Below are 21,705 nucleotides of genomic sequence, written 5' to 3' on the forward strand. Positions count from 1 at the left end.
CTCTATTATTTTTTTTAATGATGAATTAGTATTTTTTGTATGCTTCAAATGGACATTTTCACACCCGATTTGGAAAGTAAAATTTGTAGTATGCTAAATGTTAATAAAAAAAATTTAATCCTTGCTTTGCGAATCAGTCCAACATCGCTTGTTTCGAAAAATAGCGTGGATGCTTGGACTAGAGAGAGATAATTATTCTTATGCTGAAATAGAGTCAATGTTAAATATTTCTAGTCTACAAAAACGTAGAACTAATATTGACTCCATATATATGTTCGGCATACTAAATGGTATAATCGATGTTCCATCATTACTGAAACAAGTAAAATTCAATATTCCGACTCGTAGATTGAGAAACAATGAAGTACTGTTCATCGATCAGCATAGAACAAACTATGGCCTAAATTCTCCAATCGTAAGTCGTATTGTTAACTCAAGACAAGATCTGGACTTTTTGGTTTAAGTTTACAACGATTTAAACGAGCACTAAATAAATAGTCCAGATCTTGTCTCGATGTCCCTTATGTTTGTCAATGCTTCTTTCTTTTTTTAAAATGTTTTAAACTATTCTTTTATTGTAATATTTAAACCTTATTAATTGTATACATGGACAATGTCCGTTAATAAATAAATAAATAAGTATGAATGTCCGCTAATTCAGCAACCCATCTATACACCTTATACAAGAGAGAGCACGAAGATAGAAGTCATGACAAGGAAGACAGAGACGCTACACAAACGTTGATTTTTAAGAATTAGCCGGTCGTAAGTAAAATTTCAAAAGTGACGTTAATAATACCAAAAAATCCTATGGCCGAAGAAAAGTCACAGTAACAAAAATTTACCATCCTCACTCACGCACCTTTCACCGCGCGCGCGCGCAGTTAGTTGAAACCTGGTCGTCTCGCGAAGTGCAGGCCGTCATTGTTCTCAGCGCTCCGTGTAAACGTTCAAACAAAAATTCATTATGTGATGTCCACCTAACTTTTTTAAATTATTGTAATGGATTCGAATAATTTAGATAATAATTTATGTCTCGATACTTTTAGACGATTTTTAACTTTATTTTATATTATTTGTAGAACTTCATAAAAAGGTTATTTTGTAATAATTTTTTATTTTTGTATGTTTATTAGACATTTTGTTATATTATCGCCTGTTATTGCGTAACGATTGTTATTGTGCTGTATACTTCATATGTTTATTATTATTGTTATTATTTATAAATTTACTGCAAAAAATAATATAGATACTTAATAACAGAGAATCTAAATAAAACCAATTAATGTAAAATGAAAACGGAGTGTTCTCTGTTTATGATAGTCTCCATCTAACATGGCACAGCCTGTTCTAAGATGGAGATTTTCTATCTTTAGAGCAAAAGTAGTATTAAACTAATAAAACAATAACATCATAAAGAAAAACTAAAACCACTTAATTATAAATGCCTAGCTAATCAAATGTAAGAAAATAAAAACCATTATTATACAAATATAATTCCCGTCCCAATTGTACATTTTAAAAATTGACAAATAAATTTAGTGTATTAATGATACAAAAAAAAATAAAAAATAATGTGAATAATAAAAAGGAGTAAGATTACAACACGTCTTGCAGCTACTAAGCGCATAGACGATTGGAATTCTAGACCCCATTTACAAAATGTAGGTATTTTAAAGTTGATATATGAAAGCGTGATAACCAATCATCGTGCAGCTACAAAGCGCATGGACGAGTGGAATTCTAGCAAAGTTAGAATGATATCAATAAATTTACAAAAAATAGAGCATAGTAGTAAGTTTGTCAAGTGTGCATGCCAAGAAGTAAGCAATAAAAAATTAAATAAATAAAGCACTGTATCAACTCCACGGTAAACAAAGGGAGATAGATGTCCGAAGAGAATCTTTTGTAGACAGTAGGTAGATACCGTCACCATGTGGCCCACTCGCTGCTGGAGAATTTCTGGAAACGCTGGTTGGTAGAGAAATCTTGCTACTTCATCGCATCGCCTCGGATGTCGACACATTTCACGACAGTGGGCCTTCCCTTAGGAAAGCACTTTCTAACTTTTAATTTTTCTTTTTACATTTTGTTATATTATTTTAATAACATAACTATCTACCGTAATTTGTGATCTATTATTGTAATTAATAGATGAATCATGTTACAATTGCATTTATATATTTTGATAAGAAATTCTTAAAAATAGAAATATTGTATAATAATACATTTATAATTATATAAATTTCCTCATAATATTTCAATCATGTTTTAAAATTAAAATGATCAACAACCTATCATAATATTATTGATATTTTTTTGACAATAATTATCTAAATTTACAAAACTATAAAGTTTCATTAATTATCTCACAATACATACGTGTATGTCAATAAATACTTACTTTGTTATATTTTCCCCTAAATTCAAATATAAATACCTATTAAAAACTTAGCCTCACCCTTAACCATTGGTTTTTCCCTCAATTATGATTAATGTACATGCTATAGTTCATAAGATTATTTTTATTTTCTACTTAAGTACCTTGAATTATATAACTATATAAGGACATTCAATCCAAATAATTTTCACATTCGTTTGAAAATGCCCTAATAAGGCGAAACAATTGTCACGAAGTTTTTATTTTTATATGTTTATATTTGAAAAAATAAAATAAAGTGTTCAGTAGACTCAAATCAGTGTTTGATTTCTAATTATAAGTTTAAATATGGAGTTCTATAAAATAAACACCAAATCAATCAATCTATTTCTGTATTTAGCATGAATTGGGTCTTCTTTTTTCTGTAATGTCATAAATATCTGAATAAATATATGAATTAATGAATAAATTAACATGAGCTGAGTATTTAAGATTTTTAATTTATTGATAGATCAATATTATAAATAACAGGGCTTAATTATATGTTAATTCGCATAAATTACGGAAAAAGAATTACCAAACAGTATAACTCCATATTTTGTTTTTTTTTCAAATGTCTGAGCTTTAGAATATTGCGTATTTTACTAGTGGTAACACGATGTTACATCACCGCGCGCAAAGGGATTATTTACCAAAGTCTTTTAAGAGTTAACACTATCGAAAGTTTGCCATAAATATAAATTTTACCTGTACTTGGATGAAACGAGAGGAGTATGAAAAAAGTAATATTTCAAAGAACTTAGGAACATTAATTTATAGAGAGCTTGCATAGTAATTCAATTTATTGAAGGATTTTTAAAAATTCAATTGAATATGTATAAAATATTAATTAACATAATTATATAGCTTATTGAGAGTTGTAAAGTGATCGTCCCACCTGAAAAAAAAAATCATAAATAATATATTTTACACTTAGAGTATATACATATATCGAGGGATAACAATACATTTTACCAATCCAATGCATGTTGCCGGTTGTAGCGGACTCATTTTTTACAATATTTTCTAAATGAGAGAAAGGGAGACAAAAATAATCTGTGGGTATGGTCCTCATTTTTTGTTTTGTATTCGATTACTTGTTTATTATTTGTAATTGCATATTTGTTTTTAAAATTAATTTATGGACTCAACAATGTCATTTATAATGTTTACTATTGCTTACTTTTATGTATTTTTTTATTTATTTATAAAGTCTTTATTCAATAAAATATACATGTTATTACAATATTAATACATTATAAAGAAAACAAAGTATGAAGATATATTTTGTCCCGATAAACTATTCAATAATAGTTTGTCATCGGGTGCTCAGACATTAGTTTTAATTAATAATCAAATAAGAAGAGTACGGACATAATACTGTATACGTATAAAATAATAAACATAAAAATAGTTTAAAGAGGTATATATATATATTTTTTAAGTAAGAAAATAGAGTAAAATAATACAATTAAAATTAAAGAATAGTAATTAACTTAAATATATTTAAATATAAGAAAAAAATAATAATAGACACATATATAAATAGTGTGTGCTCATAAATGTAATCAAAACAAGATAAAAAAATAAATTAAACAAAGTAAAGTAAATCGAGAATTTCAATTCATATCTACAGAAAAAAAAAGAAAAAAAATTGTAAGAAAATTAAAAGTACATATTAAAATTAAGATCTAAAAAATGTAAATGAAATAAGAAAGTAAGAAAGTAAGAAAGTAATAAAAGAAAAGAAAAGGTTAACCCAAGAAAATAACAAAAATTTATTCAATGAGGGATAAAAAATTATTTTTTTAAAAATATATATATGTAGAAAAATAATAATAAATAAAAAATATTTAAAAAAATTAAAAATGTAATACATAAATAATAAATCAATATAGGAACGTTTTATCTACTAACCACTTACGTAATAGAAACTTAATTTTATTTTTACTATGACATGTTTTCATGTCAAGTGGCAACAAATTAAATACTTTTGGAACAATATAATCCAACGTACGTTGTCCATATTTATTTTTAAATTTTGGTACTACTAGGCCATCAACAGATGTAAATCTCGTTAGATAGCTGTGTTCTAATTTATTTTTATATATCGAGCTGAACATCTGTTGGATAATAATTTTGCTCCATAAAATACCCTTAACTGGTAAAACATTTAATTTATCATACATAAATGGGGTATTATTCCTCTGATTGTATACATAATTGGGTGCAATCAATTTGACAAGTGCATTTTGAACATTTTGTACATATTTAATGTTTGTTGCACAAGAATGTCCCCAAGCAGTGATCCCGTATCTTATTATAGATTCTCCCAGAGACAAATATACTAATCTAAGTGTGGAGAGAGGAACTAAAAACTTTAATTTGTGTAGTTGACAATGTTGAAAATGTTTTTAGTAAACTTGTTACTAAATTAAAATAAACGTTTTTATTGTACTTCTTACTCCCTACCAATCTCTGTAAAAAAATCGCCTTAAATCGTGCATTTGTGACAACCCTGTTTTATAAACATCTGGAAACGAAAAACGTCTTCACTAAACAAACGACCACGCCCCCTTTTCAAAAATTCTTACAAACTTAGGAATAGTACGGACTCAAAGTTGGTATAGATTTAGTTTAAAGTTAAATATTTAAACTTAGTTAAGGCTCAAAATCTGGTAACTGAAAAATTCCGTTCCGTTAAGTTAAAGTTGAGAATGTTGCCACTGTAAAGGTTCAAGTTTCACCCTAAAAATTGTTGGGATTTTTGCGCAAGCACGCACTTGTTTATTTACATGTAGCAATACACATGCCCCGCGACGCGTCTTTGGGCACAAACGTTTAAATTTCATTCCAATTTTCAGTGTGTGCGAAAGGGCGAAGCAACACTGCGCATTCGGAGAAGAAAAGAACAAAAGGGACGTCGCCCTTTTTGAACTAGATAAAAAATTAAAAGAGCAAAAACTAAAACAAAATAATAATAGAGCAAAAAAATGACATTTTTCGGGCACTATGGCAGCCTTAAATGCCCAGAAAGAGTGAGCTGAGCTCAATCTAGCTCTATTTAAAAATAAATAAACAGCATTTTAATGCAGTGATGATTAAGATTTATTTTACACCACGCCGCTGAGGATCAAGTCCCGTGTTTTGAAAAATAATTAACAATTAAAAATTCAAATAATTATTAGTTCTTCACTTTTTTGACATTCGAAATCTTGCGACAAAGTCGGACTCTTCCCACAAAACATGGTCCGTTCGTTGTTTGAACAGTTTTTTTTTTCGGTTTAGAATATACTCCATGAGATTTAGGAGTTGTTTTGGACTATAAACTGACATACAACGAGCATATAGATAATACAGTAAATAAATCACTGATATTACTTGGCTTCATTAACAGAATATCCTCTGATTTTACTAATGTCCGTACAATCAAAACTCTTTATTGCTCAACTGTTCGCCCTCTTCTTGAATATACCTCAGTGGTCTGGTCTCCATTCTATGTCAATCGCATAAATCACATTGAATCAGTCCAACATCGCTTGCTTCGAAAAATAGCGTGGATGCTTGGACTAGAGAGAGATAATTATTCTTATGCTGAAATAGAGTCAATGTTAAATATTTCTAGTCTACAAAAACGTAGAACTAATATTGACTCCATATATATGTTCGGCATACTAAATGGTATAATCGATGTTCCATCATTACTGGGACAAGTAAAATTCAATATTCCGACTCGTAGATTGAGAAACAATGAAGTACTGTTCATCGATCAGCATAGAACAAACTATGGCCTAAATTCTCCAATGACCCGCCTTTGTCGTATTGTTAACTCAAGACAGGATCTGGACTTTTTTGGTTTAAGTTTACAACGATTTAAACGAGCACTAATTAAATAGTCCAGATCTTTTCTCGATTATGTTTGTCAATGCTTCTTTCTTTTTTCTTTAAATGTTTTAAACTACTCTTTTATTGTAATATTTAAACCTTATAAATTGTATACATGGACAATGTCCGTTAATAAATAAATAAATAAATTCGTCATCGGAAGACGAAAAATCAGATAAAATTGACATTTTGTGCAACTTTTCACAGATCGATCAATAGATTTCAACACTCACGACGCTTTTTTGACAGATGGCAGATCGCATTTAACTTTAAACTTAACTTCAAACGGTCCCCTGGCGGCCGGTTAAATAAAAGTAGCTTTTTTGTTAATGTTTAGTTAACGTTTTTTGATGCAACCCATTTTGACATAAAAGTAACTTTTATTTGACTTTAGCCCTGACTTTAACTAAACTTTTGTCGATGCAACCGGCCCTAAGATGTGTATACTCTTAGGTTGTTTCCGATTCAGCATTCACTACTAATGTGTTATTTATTTATTTATTTATTTGTTTGAATTTAATGTTGTGCACGCAGTGCTATGTCAATATAAATCTAGACAATGTTACGAACAAAAAATAAACCTAACACAGCACCAATTACGTACACAACACAATATATGAAACAACTATCTAACAGTACAACAAGATGTAAGAAGAATTTGTGCTTTTTGTGAATTTACTAGTGATTGTGTTTTTATTGTTGTGAGTATGAAATGTAGTGCGTGGAGTGAGGTGTATGGAGTGATGTGTATAAGATGTGGTGTTTATGTAGTGTGTATTCTAGTAGTACCTAGTTTAGTATTAATTGCTTCTGTTTATTTTTAAAGAGGCCAAATGATACTAATATTACAGTAACTTTAAACTTTGAAGTAAGTCAAATTCCCCTATGTGCTCCAATAATAAAAATAATAAATATTAAAATCTATAAGATTCTGCTTCCGTTTGTAGCAGAGAGCTGAGTCGTTAAAGATGTCTAAATCGTACATCTTCTCAATTTTAGAAAAGTTACTAACTGCTCTTCCTAAGAGCGAATTTTGAGCTGCTCTGGTGTTGCATTTGTTGTAGCTCAGTAATACAGTATGTCGAGTGCGACGAATAGGAGTATTAAAGTTTATTTCAGACAGCAAATCGGCACAATCAATCCGATTATTTAGCAAATTATAAATAAATAATTGATCCGCAATCATACGCCGTTTATGAAGACAAGGTAACTTTAAATTACTGACGTTAGGGAATTTACATTGGATGTACTTTTGAAATGTATTTTGTACTTTTCTATTAAATTTATGTAAATGTTGTATTGGGGATTCCAAATGCAGGAAGCGTATTCTAAGTGACTTCTGACTAATGAGGTGTATAGTACCAAGGTCGTGCTTGGATTTTTGAATGGTTTACAAACTCTCATTAGGAAGCCTAACATTTTATATGATTTAGATAGAATAGCTTCTATATGAGTATTAAAATTAAGTTTTGTGTCCGAAATTACTCCCAAATCCCTGTTATACTTAGTAAAAACATAAATATTTACTGCAAATATCCGGCGAGTACGTTTCCTTGTATCCAAGTTTACATTGGCACTGCGAGTTTCGGCATTCGGTCCTAAAGATGTCTTGCTTCAGATAGCATTGGGAAGACCGCGAACAAACTTCCCTTAGCCCTAAAATAGACGTTGCAAAATTAATGTGTGTGATTTTGATAAAATTATAAATAAAATGTATGTATGAAAGCTGTAAACGTTGTAAACACTTTACCAGTCTTGAAGATGCCTGCTTAGGTAAAAGCGCTCGTTGGTCAAAATAATAAAAGAGTAAAACCAAACCAAGACGTTTTATTGATAGCGTTATTTATAATTTTATCAAAGTTATTAGGTAACTATGGAGTTTTAACAATATTTTGAGTTTGTCCAAATTTTTGTAGACAAGGACTGGATTTAACTCCCTGGGGAGCTGTATATATAAACATATTCCAACAGAGATGAAGAACATATGTTCTGCATCTCTGTTGTATTATGCAAAATATTGTTGATAAATTACCTGGTCCATGAAGAAGTATAGAAATTAAAAAAATAACATTTTCAGGCGTTGCCTAGTCTAGTATGTAGGTGAAATAATTCAATTAGATGAATCTCACCCGCATAAATAAAGGTTTCAGCTCTTTAACTTCACAAACATCAACAGATGAAAGAATTGAAGGAATATCGATGTTCAAATATAGGCAGAATGGTGAATGTTACACAGTGTGTAAAGTGGCCACTTAAACCAGCCATTGACAGGTCATAAGCCCTGTAGATGCCTAGACTTCCATATTACCTTCTCTTAAATGTTCTTCATGTCTGTTGGAATATGTTAAGTAAATAAATTACGCAAGATTTTGATGCACGCAACAGTATTTATACGTACCTGTTTTTTTCCAGCATTTCATGTCCCTTAAGTGGCTATCGCTCGTACATCTGCATTTCCCGTCGGAGCATTGTGCCGTGCTGTTGTCGCCCAAGGCAGGCCAACATTGAGAATCAACGAGGCAGATGTCTAATGCGCCTGTTACCACTAAAATATTAAAAGAAAAACATAAATAGGTGCAATTATGTGCAAAAGATTACCGTTTGAATATGGAATGACTTTCGATAAATTAAATGCTTTCAAAGCTACTTGACTGATAGAACACTAACGGTACACATTTGAAATACTTTATCCCAATCTTTCTGTGCCACTAGTGGTGTTCCTCAGGGTTCCCATCTGGGCCCAATACTGTTCATCATCTTTGTTAATGATATAATGTATGAACAATATTTTGAGTTTGTCCAAATTTTTGTAGACAAGGACTGGATTCAACTCCCCGGGGAGCTGTTTATATTAACATATTACAATAGAGATGAAGAACATTTAAGAAAAGGTAATATAGAAGTCTAGGCATCTACAGGGCTTATGACCTGTCAATGGCTGTTTTAAGTGGCCACTTTACACACTGTGTAACATTCACCACTCTGCCTATATTTGAACTTCTATATTCCTTCAATTCTAGAATTTTCTAGAATTTTCTAGAAAATTATTTCTTCTTCAATAGGCAGAATGGTGAATGTTACACAGTGTGTAAAGTGGCCACTTAAACCAGCCATTGACAGGTCATAAGCCCTGTAGATGCCTAGACTTCTATATTACCTTTTCTTAAATGTTCTTCATCTCTGTTGTAATATGTTAATAAAATGGATGTACTTGATGATGTGGAAATATTTCTGTTTGCCGATGACATGAAGATTTTTAAAGTTTTTTTCCGTAAATGATTGTGTGACTCTGCAACGTAATTTAGATAAAATGTCCCAGTGGTGCTTCACCAATAAACTACAATTAAATATTAAAAAATGCCTAATAATGAGATTTTTTAGAATAAAAAAACTAATTTTATTTGATTATTTGATGGGTAATATGCAATTAGGCTCAACTTTTGAGGTGCGCGACCTGGGTATCGTTTTTGATCAAAAATTATCCTTTATTAGGCACATAAATAATATTACTAGTAAATCTCTAAAAATGTTAGGCTTCATGTTACGTGTGACTAAGGAATTCAAAAACATAGGCACTTTAAGGTAGATGTATACTTCATTAACGATAAGCTAGTTAAAGTATAACTCTACAATATGGACTCCTTACTACAACTGTCACCAAAATTCTCTTGAAAGAGTTAAAAAAAAATTCTTACGGTATATAAATTTTAAATATAGAATCAGTAATGAATTTTTAAATTACGATTACTTACTAAAAACATTAAATTTGTTAAAATTTAACGATAGAAGAAAAATTATAGGCCCTTTAAATTTATTCAAAATTGTAAATTCAATATGAGATTGCCCTGAACTATTAACTCTCATCAACTTCAGGGTGCCTGGAAGAATGACTAGACAGGTGCCACCGTTTTGTAGCAACAATTCACGGACAGTGTATACTTGTAATGCCGTATTAAACAGACTTCATGAACTCGGCAATAGTTATTCCCACGTATCTGATATATTTAGTGCAGGGTATTGTTCCTATAGAACAAACTATTTGAACTTTTTCAAAGATGGTGAATGGTAATTATATTTATTTATTCATGCGTTTCATAATACACACAGTTTATTGTTCACTTTGCCCAGCTGTATGAAACAGTACTTATGATTTTCTCGTTGTATTACTGTAGAATGTTTTATTATTTAAACTTTCTACTGAATATGCTGAATATTTAAAAAAAATATAAATCTTGTATAATTTTCAGGCTAAATTTTTTTATATATATATCTTGGGTATAAGGAAATTTACGTTTTTTAAAAAAATATTTTTTAAAACAAAGCCAAATATGTAGTATTATAAATGTTTGTAAAAGGCAGATTTGCCGTTTATGTTGATAAAATAAAATAAAAGTAAGTTTATTTATTCGACGGACTTATGCAGTCCATTCTAACGATGGTAAATACAATTTCTTAAAATAAATACAGGCACTTATAAAATAAAATACAACTCAATAAAATTAAAACTAGGACAAAAAAAAAATACTAACTCAAGACAAGATCCGGTCTATCTTTGTGATTTTTTAAATCTTTAAAGACTTACACCAAAAAGTCCAGATCTTGTTTCGAGTTTACAATACGACACAATCGGGACATTGGTGCATGCGAGCTATAATTTGTGCTGTGTTGATCGAGGAACAGCACATTATTTCGCAACCCTCGGATCGGAACATTGAATGCCACTTGTTCCAGTAACGATGGTACGTCAATTAAGCCATTCAGCAAATTAAACATAAATATGGAGTCAACGTTATTTCTACGTTTTTGTAGACTTGAGATTTTGAACATTGACTCCATTTCTCCGTAAGTGTAGTCTCCCCTCTCGAGGCCAATCATCCATGCTACTTTTCTTAGCAAACGATGTTGCACCGATTCGATATGATTTATCCGGCCTACATAGAAGGGAGACCAGATCACGGAGGCATATCCTAAAAGAGGACGAACAAGTGAGCAATATAGTGTTTTAACCGTGAAAAGTTCGAAAAAATTCAATGGACATTTCTTAGACATCTTAACTGGAGATGCAGGTATACCGATCTCAATTATATGTCTTCCTGCAAAAAACACCACTTGCTTACTTTAGAAGATCGCCGTCTACTGTTGAACATGGGGGTGCTTCATGACATACTTAGTGGACGCCTTGATAGTCCGGCTCTTTTGTCGGAGTTATCATTAAATGTCCCCGGCTACCGCACCCGTCACACGTCGAGCTCTCTATTTCATGTGCCAGCAGTTCGTACGAACTATGCCCAGAACTCTCCACTTATACGTTTTGTTAGTGAATATAATTTGAACTTTCCCCTTATTGATCCGTTTGATTGTAAAAAATAACATTTAAAATGCGCGTCTTAAAACATACTTTTTTGTCTTATACTTAGTTTCAATAATAAATTCTTATTTTATCTTATCTTATTTATTTTATTTTATTATATTTTATCTCTAATTCTTAATATATTTGTATTTTCGACACTTGACACTTGTGCAATATTTACATACATGTCCACTCTCATTCTAATATAACACCCACTCACCCACTCTCTCACTCACTTACACTCACACAAACACACTAGTATGTATTGTACGTGTATTTAATGTATTTCTGTGGATATCTGTCATTGGTTTTATTCTCTGTATATTTTATTTGTTGTATTTTTGTTACATATATTACTGTTGATATCCCCAATAAATAAAATAAAAAAAAATAAAAACATATTAGTAAAGTCACTAGATGTCCTGCTAACAAAACCCGAGAGTTTAAGTGACTTGTTAATCATAGTATCAATATGTTCATTAAAGGTAAGTTTACTCCGAGGTCTTTAATAGACTTGACTACATCTAAATTAATAATTTCTATTTTGTAGTTAAAGGAGATAGGTTTTTTCATTCTATAAAAATACATTTTTTTACATTTTTTAATATTTAATTCTAGGTAGCCGGCTTTGCACCATATATTAAAAGAATTAATATCTGACTGAAGCAGCAAACAGTCATTTGTATTTTGAATAATTTTGAGAATTTTACTGTCGTCGGCAAAGAGCCAATAACGTTAGACGTATCTTCACTTAATACTCTTAATGTCAATGGTATCAATATTCAATACATGAAATCCGTAAATAATCTAGGTGAACTAAAGGACGAACATCTCTGCTTGCGAGATCATACTAATGAATTAAGCCGCAAAATATTTTTAAGTCTACACTCACTTGGAAGGTTGCAAAAATTCTTACCCATTAATACTAAATGCGCTTTTGTACAAGCGTTACTACTACCTATTCTAGATAACGCTGATGTTTTCAAGACTGATAAAGTACATTTTTGGTCTTAGGAAATATGATCACATTTCTGATTATCGTAGGCAACTGAAATGGCTCAAAATTAGACAGCGGAGAGACTATCACTCCCTCTCATTTTTGTTCAATGTGCTTCAAAGTCCTAACGGTCCTATATACCTCCGTCAACGCTTATCAGTTCATGGTTTACCTATTTGTTCTAATTCTCAAAGCACTCTCTTAATAACCATCCACAATTCCTCTTTCTTCTCTAACTCATATAGTGTCCACGCGGCTCTAATGTGGAATCATCTCCCATCCACCATCAAAGATGTTACTCAAATATTTCTGTTTAAATCACGTCTGAAGAAACATCTCCTTTCTCTTCCTTAATCTCTTCTCCTTTCCTTTTTCCTCTTTCCTCTTTTTTATTTTTCCCATTGAGTAATAGTATTGATTAATCGTAATTTTTATGTAAGTACATTTATATCTATTTTTATATATCTAAAGCTTTTCTATTGAATATGTTTTTGTAATTTGAATTTTGAATAATTATTTTTTTAAATTTATAAAAATAAATATTTGCGTTGTTATGATTTACACAAATATTAAATTTTGGGTGCCATTTTCAGCGAGTTGTAAATAACTTACTACTAGAAAATGGGAATCAAATTTGAGTAGAGTGGGATTCGAAGTACGTACCTTTGAGCCGTAAGTCCGAGACACTAGCTACGGGACCACAACCCGTATATTGTATGGTTGGATGAAATTGCCATTTGGCAATAAGCCCGTCCGTGTACAGTTAAAATTATGTACAAAAAGAAAAATAAATACATTTTTTTTAAAAGCACTTACATTTGTAACAAACAGTTTCATTTTTAACGTAACCATCTGCACATTCGCATTGAAACACTCCTGTGGAATTTTTACACAAACTATTTGGAACTTGACAGTCGACATCTTCAAAACACGTTCCACCAAGTCCTGTAAAAAAATAAACGATCATTAAAATTCTAAAACAAAGAGTGTCCTACTATAAATCAAGAAAAACGAATGCGTACGCGTGCTTTCTGGATCTGAGTAAAGCGTTTGGCCGCGTAAATCATAAAATATTGTGGAATAAAATGGAGAAGAGAAGGATTCCATCTTGTATCATTAATACTCTGGCAGCTTGGCACACACAACAGGAAAATATTGTAAAATGGAGAGATGCTACATCTTCGCCTTTTTTATCCAACATGTCTCCGGCGCTTTTCAATATATATATGGATGACCTTACTGTGGTCCTTAATTTAACCAGAGTCGGATGTCATGTAAACGGCGTCTGTGATAACAATGCTAGTTATGCAGATGATATGGTATTATTGACCTCATCTATTAACACTTTGTATCCCGGAGCCGTGTAAACACGTGATTATATAACCACGCGTTGTGTCTCAGTCTTGTGTTTTCACGTGGTTTGCCAGCTGTCTAAAAAAGTGAATTTTATTGACATATAGTGACCTTTATTAGTACTATTTCTCTGCTGGTAAATAAAGTGAAAACACGGGACCAGGACACGATGCGTGGTTATTATAATTACGTGCTTACCATGCGCGGTCCGCTCATAGAACGCATGGAACCATTAGTTCCCCTAAATTTAGCCAAATAATGTTTATAAAATAGCATGTTTAATAAATTAACTATCAGTCATAATACCTAACATTTAGATTACTATCAACAAATATTAGAATAATAATTTAATTTTTAATCGCGATAAATTGCGGAAGAATTTTACAATCGCTTTATAAAAAAAAGTTAAAAAGCAACGTAGCCCTCTAACACATCCATTTACCAGCGCTGTCATGCGCGTACTGATCGGCGTGGACGGCGAGTACTCACTACCGGCTGGCTGGGTATCGATTTAAAGAACGATCGCGGTGGAAGCAAATTCGAAATTCCGTTCCAGCGCCGTACTGAACGCGCAGTCCGGGCGCAGGCGCAAACTTCAATTCTCACTGGGCAGCGGAACCAATCGAAACATACCAATACATTATTTTCCATGTAGTGATGCGATGCGAACGTAACGCCGCGCCGCGCAGCATAGATGTGATTTTGGTATTTTGGCGCTGAACATGATGTTATAATTATTATTTTGTGGTGGAGTAGGAATACAAAATAAACATTAGAATTAAATACAAACATTATATCTGGCGACGCGTTTGCTGGTTCTTGGCAGGAGGTATATTAAATTTTGTAAATGTCAGAGCGCAAATGGATGCAAGGAAATGGAGTAATTGGACTGACCTTTTTTGTTGATTTTCATATTTTCTCCGAGCTTCGCTGAGGCGGCGATACGGCGGAGCGAGCGGCAAAACTCCAAACCGAACATGCACTCCAATCGCGGTCAAATCGGACACTGACCCCAGGTGGCAAATTAATCAACTCAATAGTTATTCGAACTATAAAGGTGCAAAAGGGACAGGATTCAAGTGGGCGAGAGAAAAGGAGACAGGTATAGGAATTTATTTACGCTGTGACAATTTTCAAGAACTTTGCTGTACAATTTAATGCTCGAATTTTTACCGCGCGTAAGAAAACATTTTTTGTATTAAATTTTCCGTAGGGCTGAAATAGGTACGAAACTGAATAATAACCCGTCGAATAAGTAATTTTTATGTTTTGAAAATGTTTTATACCACTGACGGTTAAGTGCAACAAGCAGTTCCCGAATTCATTTACCCTTTTGGGGATTATGACGTCAGCATCAGTCTAGTTAGAACTTTATGATAGGGATTAACAACAACGATATATCGTTGTTTAGCAGTCTAAGGGTTAAGAACCAATATTTATTTACAAATAATTCAAATAGATCAAGTCAAAGAAGGAATCGTGTGTTAGAAATAGCACATTGTAAAACGAGGCTCGCACAGAGACATGCATATTTTATAAGCCCAAATTTTTTTAATTCTTTTTTTACTGATAATATTTCATTGATTCCAAACTTTCAAAATTTTCCTTCTTTTAAAAAACACGCACTATCCTGGATTCAAACTAAAGATATGAACTCTTTTTTTCTATGATTTATTTTGTTGCCCTTTTGTTTTCTTAAAATCCCTTTTTCTAAATCCAGACTCGGGCAAAGGACACTAATTTTTTATAGCTTTAAACTTGTTCAATGCATTTTATATGGACAATATGAATTATTTGAATATATTTCGATTTAAATTTGTATTGAAATTATGGATAAAAACACGAATTAATGAACCTTATTTTTTTAATGAATAGAATATACTTTTATTATAAGTTTCTCATTTTTAGTGACGAAAAAATTGTGTTCTAATATCAGCACATTTTTAACTTATCGATACCTATTGTATTCTTTCAGAAGCCTTCATTTCAATTAAAAATAAAATTTATACCCACACACCACACACATGCCTTTGTAGGTTTTTTTTGTGTTAATGTAATAGTTTTTGTATTTGTAACTAAAGTATACCTATTGTAAAATGCAAAAAATTAACTAAAATAAATAAAATAAAAAAAATGAAACCTTTGTGTAAGTAGTACTTAAGTTTTTGCTATCACATTTCACACCGTGTAATATTCACCGAATTATTTATGATTTTACTTACCCAGTATGCAGGTCATATTATTTTCAAAGAATCCGTCGTCACAAGAGCAACGCCCGCCGACACAAGAACTGTTGTCACCTTTGCACTGGGAGCTGATAGAACAATTAGACCCAATATCTGAAATTAAAAAATACATATCGATGGCAGCTACTTAAACTATCGTATGTTGAAAACATGAAATTTTCAGCAAAGCTGTTTAAAGATGTTTATTTCCACATAAGTTCCATTTTCTTTTTCAATTTAATTCAATTAATTTATTTTTAATATAACATATACATTAAAAAAATATATTCAATACGTACATATTATAAAAAATATAAAAAAATACACGAAAGAGACTCATGTCAAAGTAGTAGAAGAATCCTGCTCCGGAAAACCCCTTCGGATACATAGAACAGATCAATATCCAGAGCGATGTTGTTCAGCGTAGCGGTAGCCCTTCCAACGGCAGGGTGCTCCCGGCTATCGGAATATGAAACAATCGAAGCTAATCGAAGCGAACATACAAACCAATGCTCATCATAATCTCAAAATTATCGATCATACCGCGCAACAATCGATAAAAATGTGTGGTCAAATACACATTCCTTCTAGTCTCTCAACTGTTGTAGCCGAGCATACCCTGGAGAAACTCGGTCGGGTAGAGCCGAGGATAATACCCGCACTCTCTCATGTAGAGATATCTCAGAAACTTCTTTTGGATTTTCTCTATCATAAGAGAGTACTTCAGTTCATGTGGCCCCCAAATCATCGAGCCACTCTTGAGTCTACTTTGAACTAAGGAGTTGTAAGGAGTTCTCAGTACGCGGGTATTTTCGAAAACCCTGGCAGTACGCAGAACAAATCCTAACATCTTCAATGCATTACCACTGATTGTCTCTATGTGTTCATGAAATGTCAGAGTGCTCACAAATCTAACGCCCAGATCCTTAACATTCGATGTTGGAATCAGATTCTGGTCATTCATTTTGTAGAGAAAAAAAAGAGTTTTTTGGGCCCTAGTGAAGGACGTGACCGAACACTTGGAAACATTGAACCTAAGTTTGTTTCGCCTTCCCCATTCAAATATATTAGATATATCCGCTTGGAGAAGACCAAAATCGTCAGAAAGTTGTTACAGTTTAAGAATAATTTTAAGTCATCCGCAAACAACAGAAAACGCGAGTTCAAAACTACATTTTTAATATTATGAATGAAAATTGAGAACAACAATGGACCCAGGTTAGAGCCTTGCGGGACACCCGAGAAAGTATGGAAACACTCTGACGCGAATAGACCGTAGGAGACGTATTGGTTTCTGTTTTGGAGGTAGCTCGCCATTAATTTTAACATACCATCCGAGAAACCGATCTCATACAGCTTATTTAATAAGACATCATGGTCGACAGTATCAAAGGCCTTGGCGAAGTCATTATATGAACAGTCTACCTGATGTCCTGCATCATTGACCATTACCATTGACCATTAAAGAAATTTTTAAAGAAATAATAACTCCTATTACTTTTATAATAAACAAAAGTTTAGAGAAAGGATTGTTTTCCACAATTATACCAATATGCACATCTGGAGAGTCAACAAACGTTACTAATTATCGACCAATATCCCTTACCTCTAAGATAGAAAACAATTTTGAAAAATCTGTTAAAAAACAACTTACAAATTTCCCTCAGGAAAACAATTTATTTCATTCACATAAGTATGATTTTAAAGAAAATACAAGCACACAAGATGCTATAGCCAAATTAACTTCGATCATTTATAAAAGTCTCGACGATGGTAAAAAGTGTTTAGGTATTTTTATTGACTTAAGAAAAGCTTTTGATAGTATATCTTATGACAAATAAATCAGTAATTTAATTCAAATTGGTATTTGCGGAAATGTTTTATCTGGGTTTCAATGTTACTTAAGAGAACGTCAACAGATAATGAAACTTAATGACACTTTCAGTATTAAAATAATTTGTTCAGATTTTGGAATACCTCAAGGAACAGTAATTGGACCTATTTTATTTATTATATATGTTAATAATATTTTTAATACACGAAATATGAATAGTGATATTATTTCATATGCTGATGATACCGTACTCATTAAAGGGGATTTTCATGGGACGAAGTAAATTTTAAATCAAATATGGATATTAATAAATCAAAAAAATGGTTCGATGACAATATTTTGTTTTTGAATACCGAAAAAACATATAACATCACTTTTTACACTGAAAAAACAAGTTAAACCTCCTATAAATATTTATATCCACACAACAAAATGCAATGAAGGATATCAGTTCCATAATGATAATTGCCTTCAAATCACTGAAAAATATAGCATAAAATATTTAGGCATTATAATTGATAAAAATATAAAATGGAAGGAGCAAATAAATAATATTGTAAATAGAATGAGAAAACTTATGTATGTATTTATTAGATTAAGGAATATGTTAACCATCAAAGAATTAAAATCAATTATTTTTGCATTCGCCCAATCCATATTACAGTACGGAATAATCGGAAGGGGTGGTGCTTTTAAAACAAATATTTTACCGGTTGAAAAGATACAAAAATAAATTATAAAGTTATTTTGAAAAAAAACATCTACTTCTACCAATGATCAATTATTTAAAAAAAAGGTTTTAGATGTAAAATTGCTATGTAAAAAGAATTGTTTGCTTCAAATACATAAAGATAAAATAAATAGTGGTATTTCTAGGTCAAAAAACGCAAGTACGCGACCTAGAACAGGTGGTAATATCTTAATTCCTAAATTAAAACCAACTACTGCACAACATCATTATACTTACAGAGGAATATTTTTTTTTAATGAAATGAACAAAGATAATAAAAAGTACAGTCAGGAAAAGAATATATTTAAGAGAGAAGTAAAAAATTACATCTATAATTCTTCTTTATGTAACACTGATTAAAAACATCGTTAATATTTTTTTTTGTCATTTATATATGTTATCCTAAAAATATTATGAATTAAAATTAAAAAAAACTATTGCAAGACGTCACTCCCCATTATGTACACAAGAATTGTTTATTTCTTTTACGTAATGGGAAACGTTAATGTACTGTTTCTTTAAGATCCTAGCAGTATTTCTACACTTTAAAAGGACACAACACGGCATAGTTGAATTCAAATCGGGAGTTGCGTACTGAGCGACGTCTACAAAGAAACTAATGGGTCAAAACCTACTCATTTAAAAGTAGTTGAGTCGCCTTCTGTTTGATGTGCGTATGCGGTTTCTAGACTATACTTAATTCTTAATTCTATTATACAAAATGGTGTATGTTACACAGTGTGTAAAGTGGCCACTTAAACTAGCCAATATCAGTTCATAAGCCCTGTAAATGCCTAGACTTCCATATATTCCCTTATTTAAGGTATTCTCCATCCCTGTTGTAATTTGTTAATCTTAATGACTCCTGAGGGGGTGAAATCCAGTCTTTTGTCTACGAAAATTTGGTTATGAAACCAACTGGTCCAAGAAGAAGTTTAAAAATTGAAAAATTGTTTTCAGGCGATGCCTAGTATGTGAAATAATTCAGTCAGATGAATCTCTTCACAACAATAAAGGTTTCAGCTCTTTAACTTCACTAAAATCAACAATTGAAAGAATTGAAGAAATTAGGATATTCAAACATAGGCAAAATGGTGAATGTTACGCAGTGTGTAAAGAAGCCACTTAAACCAGCCAATGATGGGTCATAAGCCCTGTAAATGCCTAGACTTCCATATTTCCGTATCATAGTGTTTTCCCACTCTGTTACAATAAATTTAAATGTGTTCATTATTGTTCATAGTGATCTCTCAAATGCTTAGCATGTTTTTAAGCACATCGGTGGTCGAAGAACGACTGAATACGCGTTGGGCATGATTGAGCGTTTGAGCAAGAGTTTTTATCATATTTTTTGAGGGCTGAGGACATGCCTATGTGCGTCAGCTGTTTCTCAACCCAAGAGCTATCAAATTGCTCCGACTAGTACGCTGACATGGAATGATGGTGAAGCTTTGACTCTTACCTAATCCTTGCTGGAGACAAGACGTCCCAAAACTGTCAGCCGTTTCATCTTCTCCACAACTGCACACGTCGTCTATGCACTGGACGTTATTCGGACAGTCTTCAATCTTCTCGCAAGAATCCCCTATGCCTGTAGTCAAAATAAAATTGAACCAAATTTAAAACCAAAATTTATTTACAAGTAATTCAAGTAGATCAAATCAAAGAAGGAATCGTGTGTTAGAAATAACACATTGTAAAACGAGGCTCGCACAGAGACATGCATATTTTATAGGCCCAAAAATGTTAAATTCTTTTTTACTGATAATATTATTTCATTGATTCCAAACTTTCAAAATTTTCCTTCTTTTAAAAAACACGCACTATCCTGGATTCAAACTAAAGATACGAACTCTTTTTTTCTATGATTTATTTTGTTGCCCTAAAATAATAAGGAATATTTTTGTGATTTTGAAAAAAAAATTTATTTCCTTTTTTAATTAATATAAAAAAAAAACATATTATCTTTTACAGAATATCTTATTTTTTCTTTCTTATGTTACACAAACATATTATAACTGTATATTATTTATTATAAAAGCAAAAATTCATTAACATTTTCTTGTATACCCACGAACAGGCCATGCCTTCGTGGGATTTTTTGTTCACTATTTTTACGTATTTCATTGCTATGAAATTATGTTTTTTTTTTAATACTCTATTTAATAATTTAAGTTTATTATAAAAAACAAAAAAAAAAAAGATCAATTTAATAAGTGATATTAACTGATTACGTAAATAAACAAATAAACACACATTTGTGTTTTCAGTTTTAAAAAATGAATATAGGCAAATTATAGACAAATAAATTGAAATAACCCCGCAGTAATAAATACACAGGTACATATTTAAAAGTATTTACAATGCAAATTGATATCCATTTGGCAATTCATTAAATATTTTTATTTTTAAGCACTCTTTATACTACATATATGTAAATGGCAGAAATGCCGTATATAAATAAATAAATAAATATGTATAGAATTTTTTCAAAATATGTACCTTTTTGAAATTAAAAAGTTTAAAAAAATAAACGAATATTTACTTATATTAGTTAATATTTACCTTCAACAATGTTTGATTATGTCCAAATGCTTGCAGACTGGATATCCAGCCAGTCTGCAAGCATTTGGACGTAATCAAACATTGTTGAATTACTACCTGGTTAAAGAAGAAGTATAAAAATTGGAAAATTGTTTCCAGGCGTTGCCTAGTAGGTGATTTGGTTCAGCCGGATGAATCTCACCCACGTGATACAGGTTTCAGCTCTTTTACTTCACAAAAGTCGACAGATGGAAGAGTTGAGGAAATGTGGATGTTCAAACACGGGCAGAATGGTGAATGTTACACAGTGTGTAAAGTGGCCACTTAAACCAGCCAATGACAGGTCATAAGCCCTGTAAATGCCTAGA

At 31.6% G+C, this 21,705-nt stretch overlaps 1 protein-coding gene across 1 annotated transcript; it reads right to left on the bottom strand.

Annotated features, from left to right (window-relative positions):
• Positions 1-2,862: 2,862 nt before the first annotated feature.
• LOC148271546 (uncharacterized) lies at positions 2,863-20,380 on the bottom strand. The gene is made up of 6 exons (XM_088241263.1): positions 20,256-20,380; positions 16,227-16,343; positions 13,468-13,596; positions 8,703-8,849; positions 7,832-7,960; positions 2,863-3,317 (listed from the first exon to the last, which is right to left on the bottom strand). Exons 2-6 carry the CDS (start codon positions 16,240-16,242, stop codon positions 3,244-3,246), a joined length of 495 nt encoding a protein of 164 aa, XP_088097389.1. The 5' UTR covers positions 16,243-16,343; positions 20,256-20,380; the 3' UTR covers positions 2,863-3,243.
• Positions 20,381-21,705: the final 1,325 nt, after the last annotated feature.

Source organism: Micrasema longulum, unplaced genomic scaffold, assembly GCF_059751315.1.
Source record: "Micrasema longulum isolate JH-2025_06_02 unplaced genomic scaffold, ASM5975131v1 h1tg002805l, whole genome shotgun sequence".
Taxonomy (NCBI): Eukaryota; Metazoa; Arthropoda; class Insecta; order Trichoptera; family Brachycentridae; genus Micrasema; species Micrasema longulum.

Excerpts from the sequence above, each read along its gene's own strand:
- LOC148271546 (XM_088241263.1), bottom strand. Across the intron at positions 8,850-13,467 it reads TGAAACTGTTTGTTACAAAT|TGGTAACAGGCGCATTAGAC; the intron begins GTAAGTGCTTTT and ends TTAATATTTTAG. Across the intron at positions 3,318-7,831 it reads GTACTCGCCGGATATTTGCA|GTGGGACGATCACTTTACAA; the intron begins GTAAATATTTAT and ends TTTTTTTTTCAG.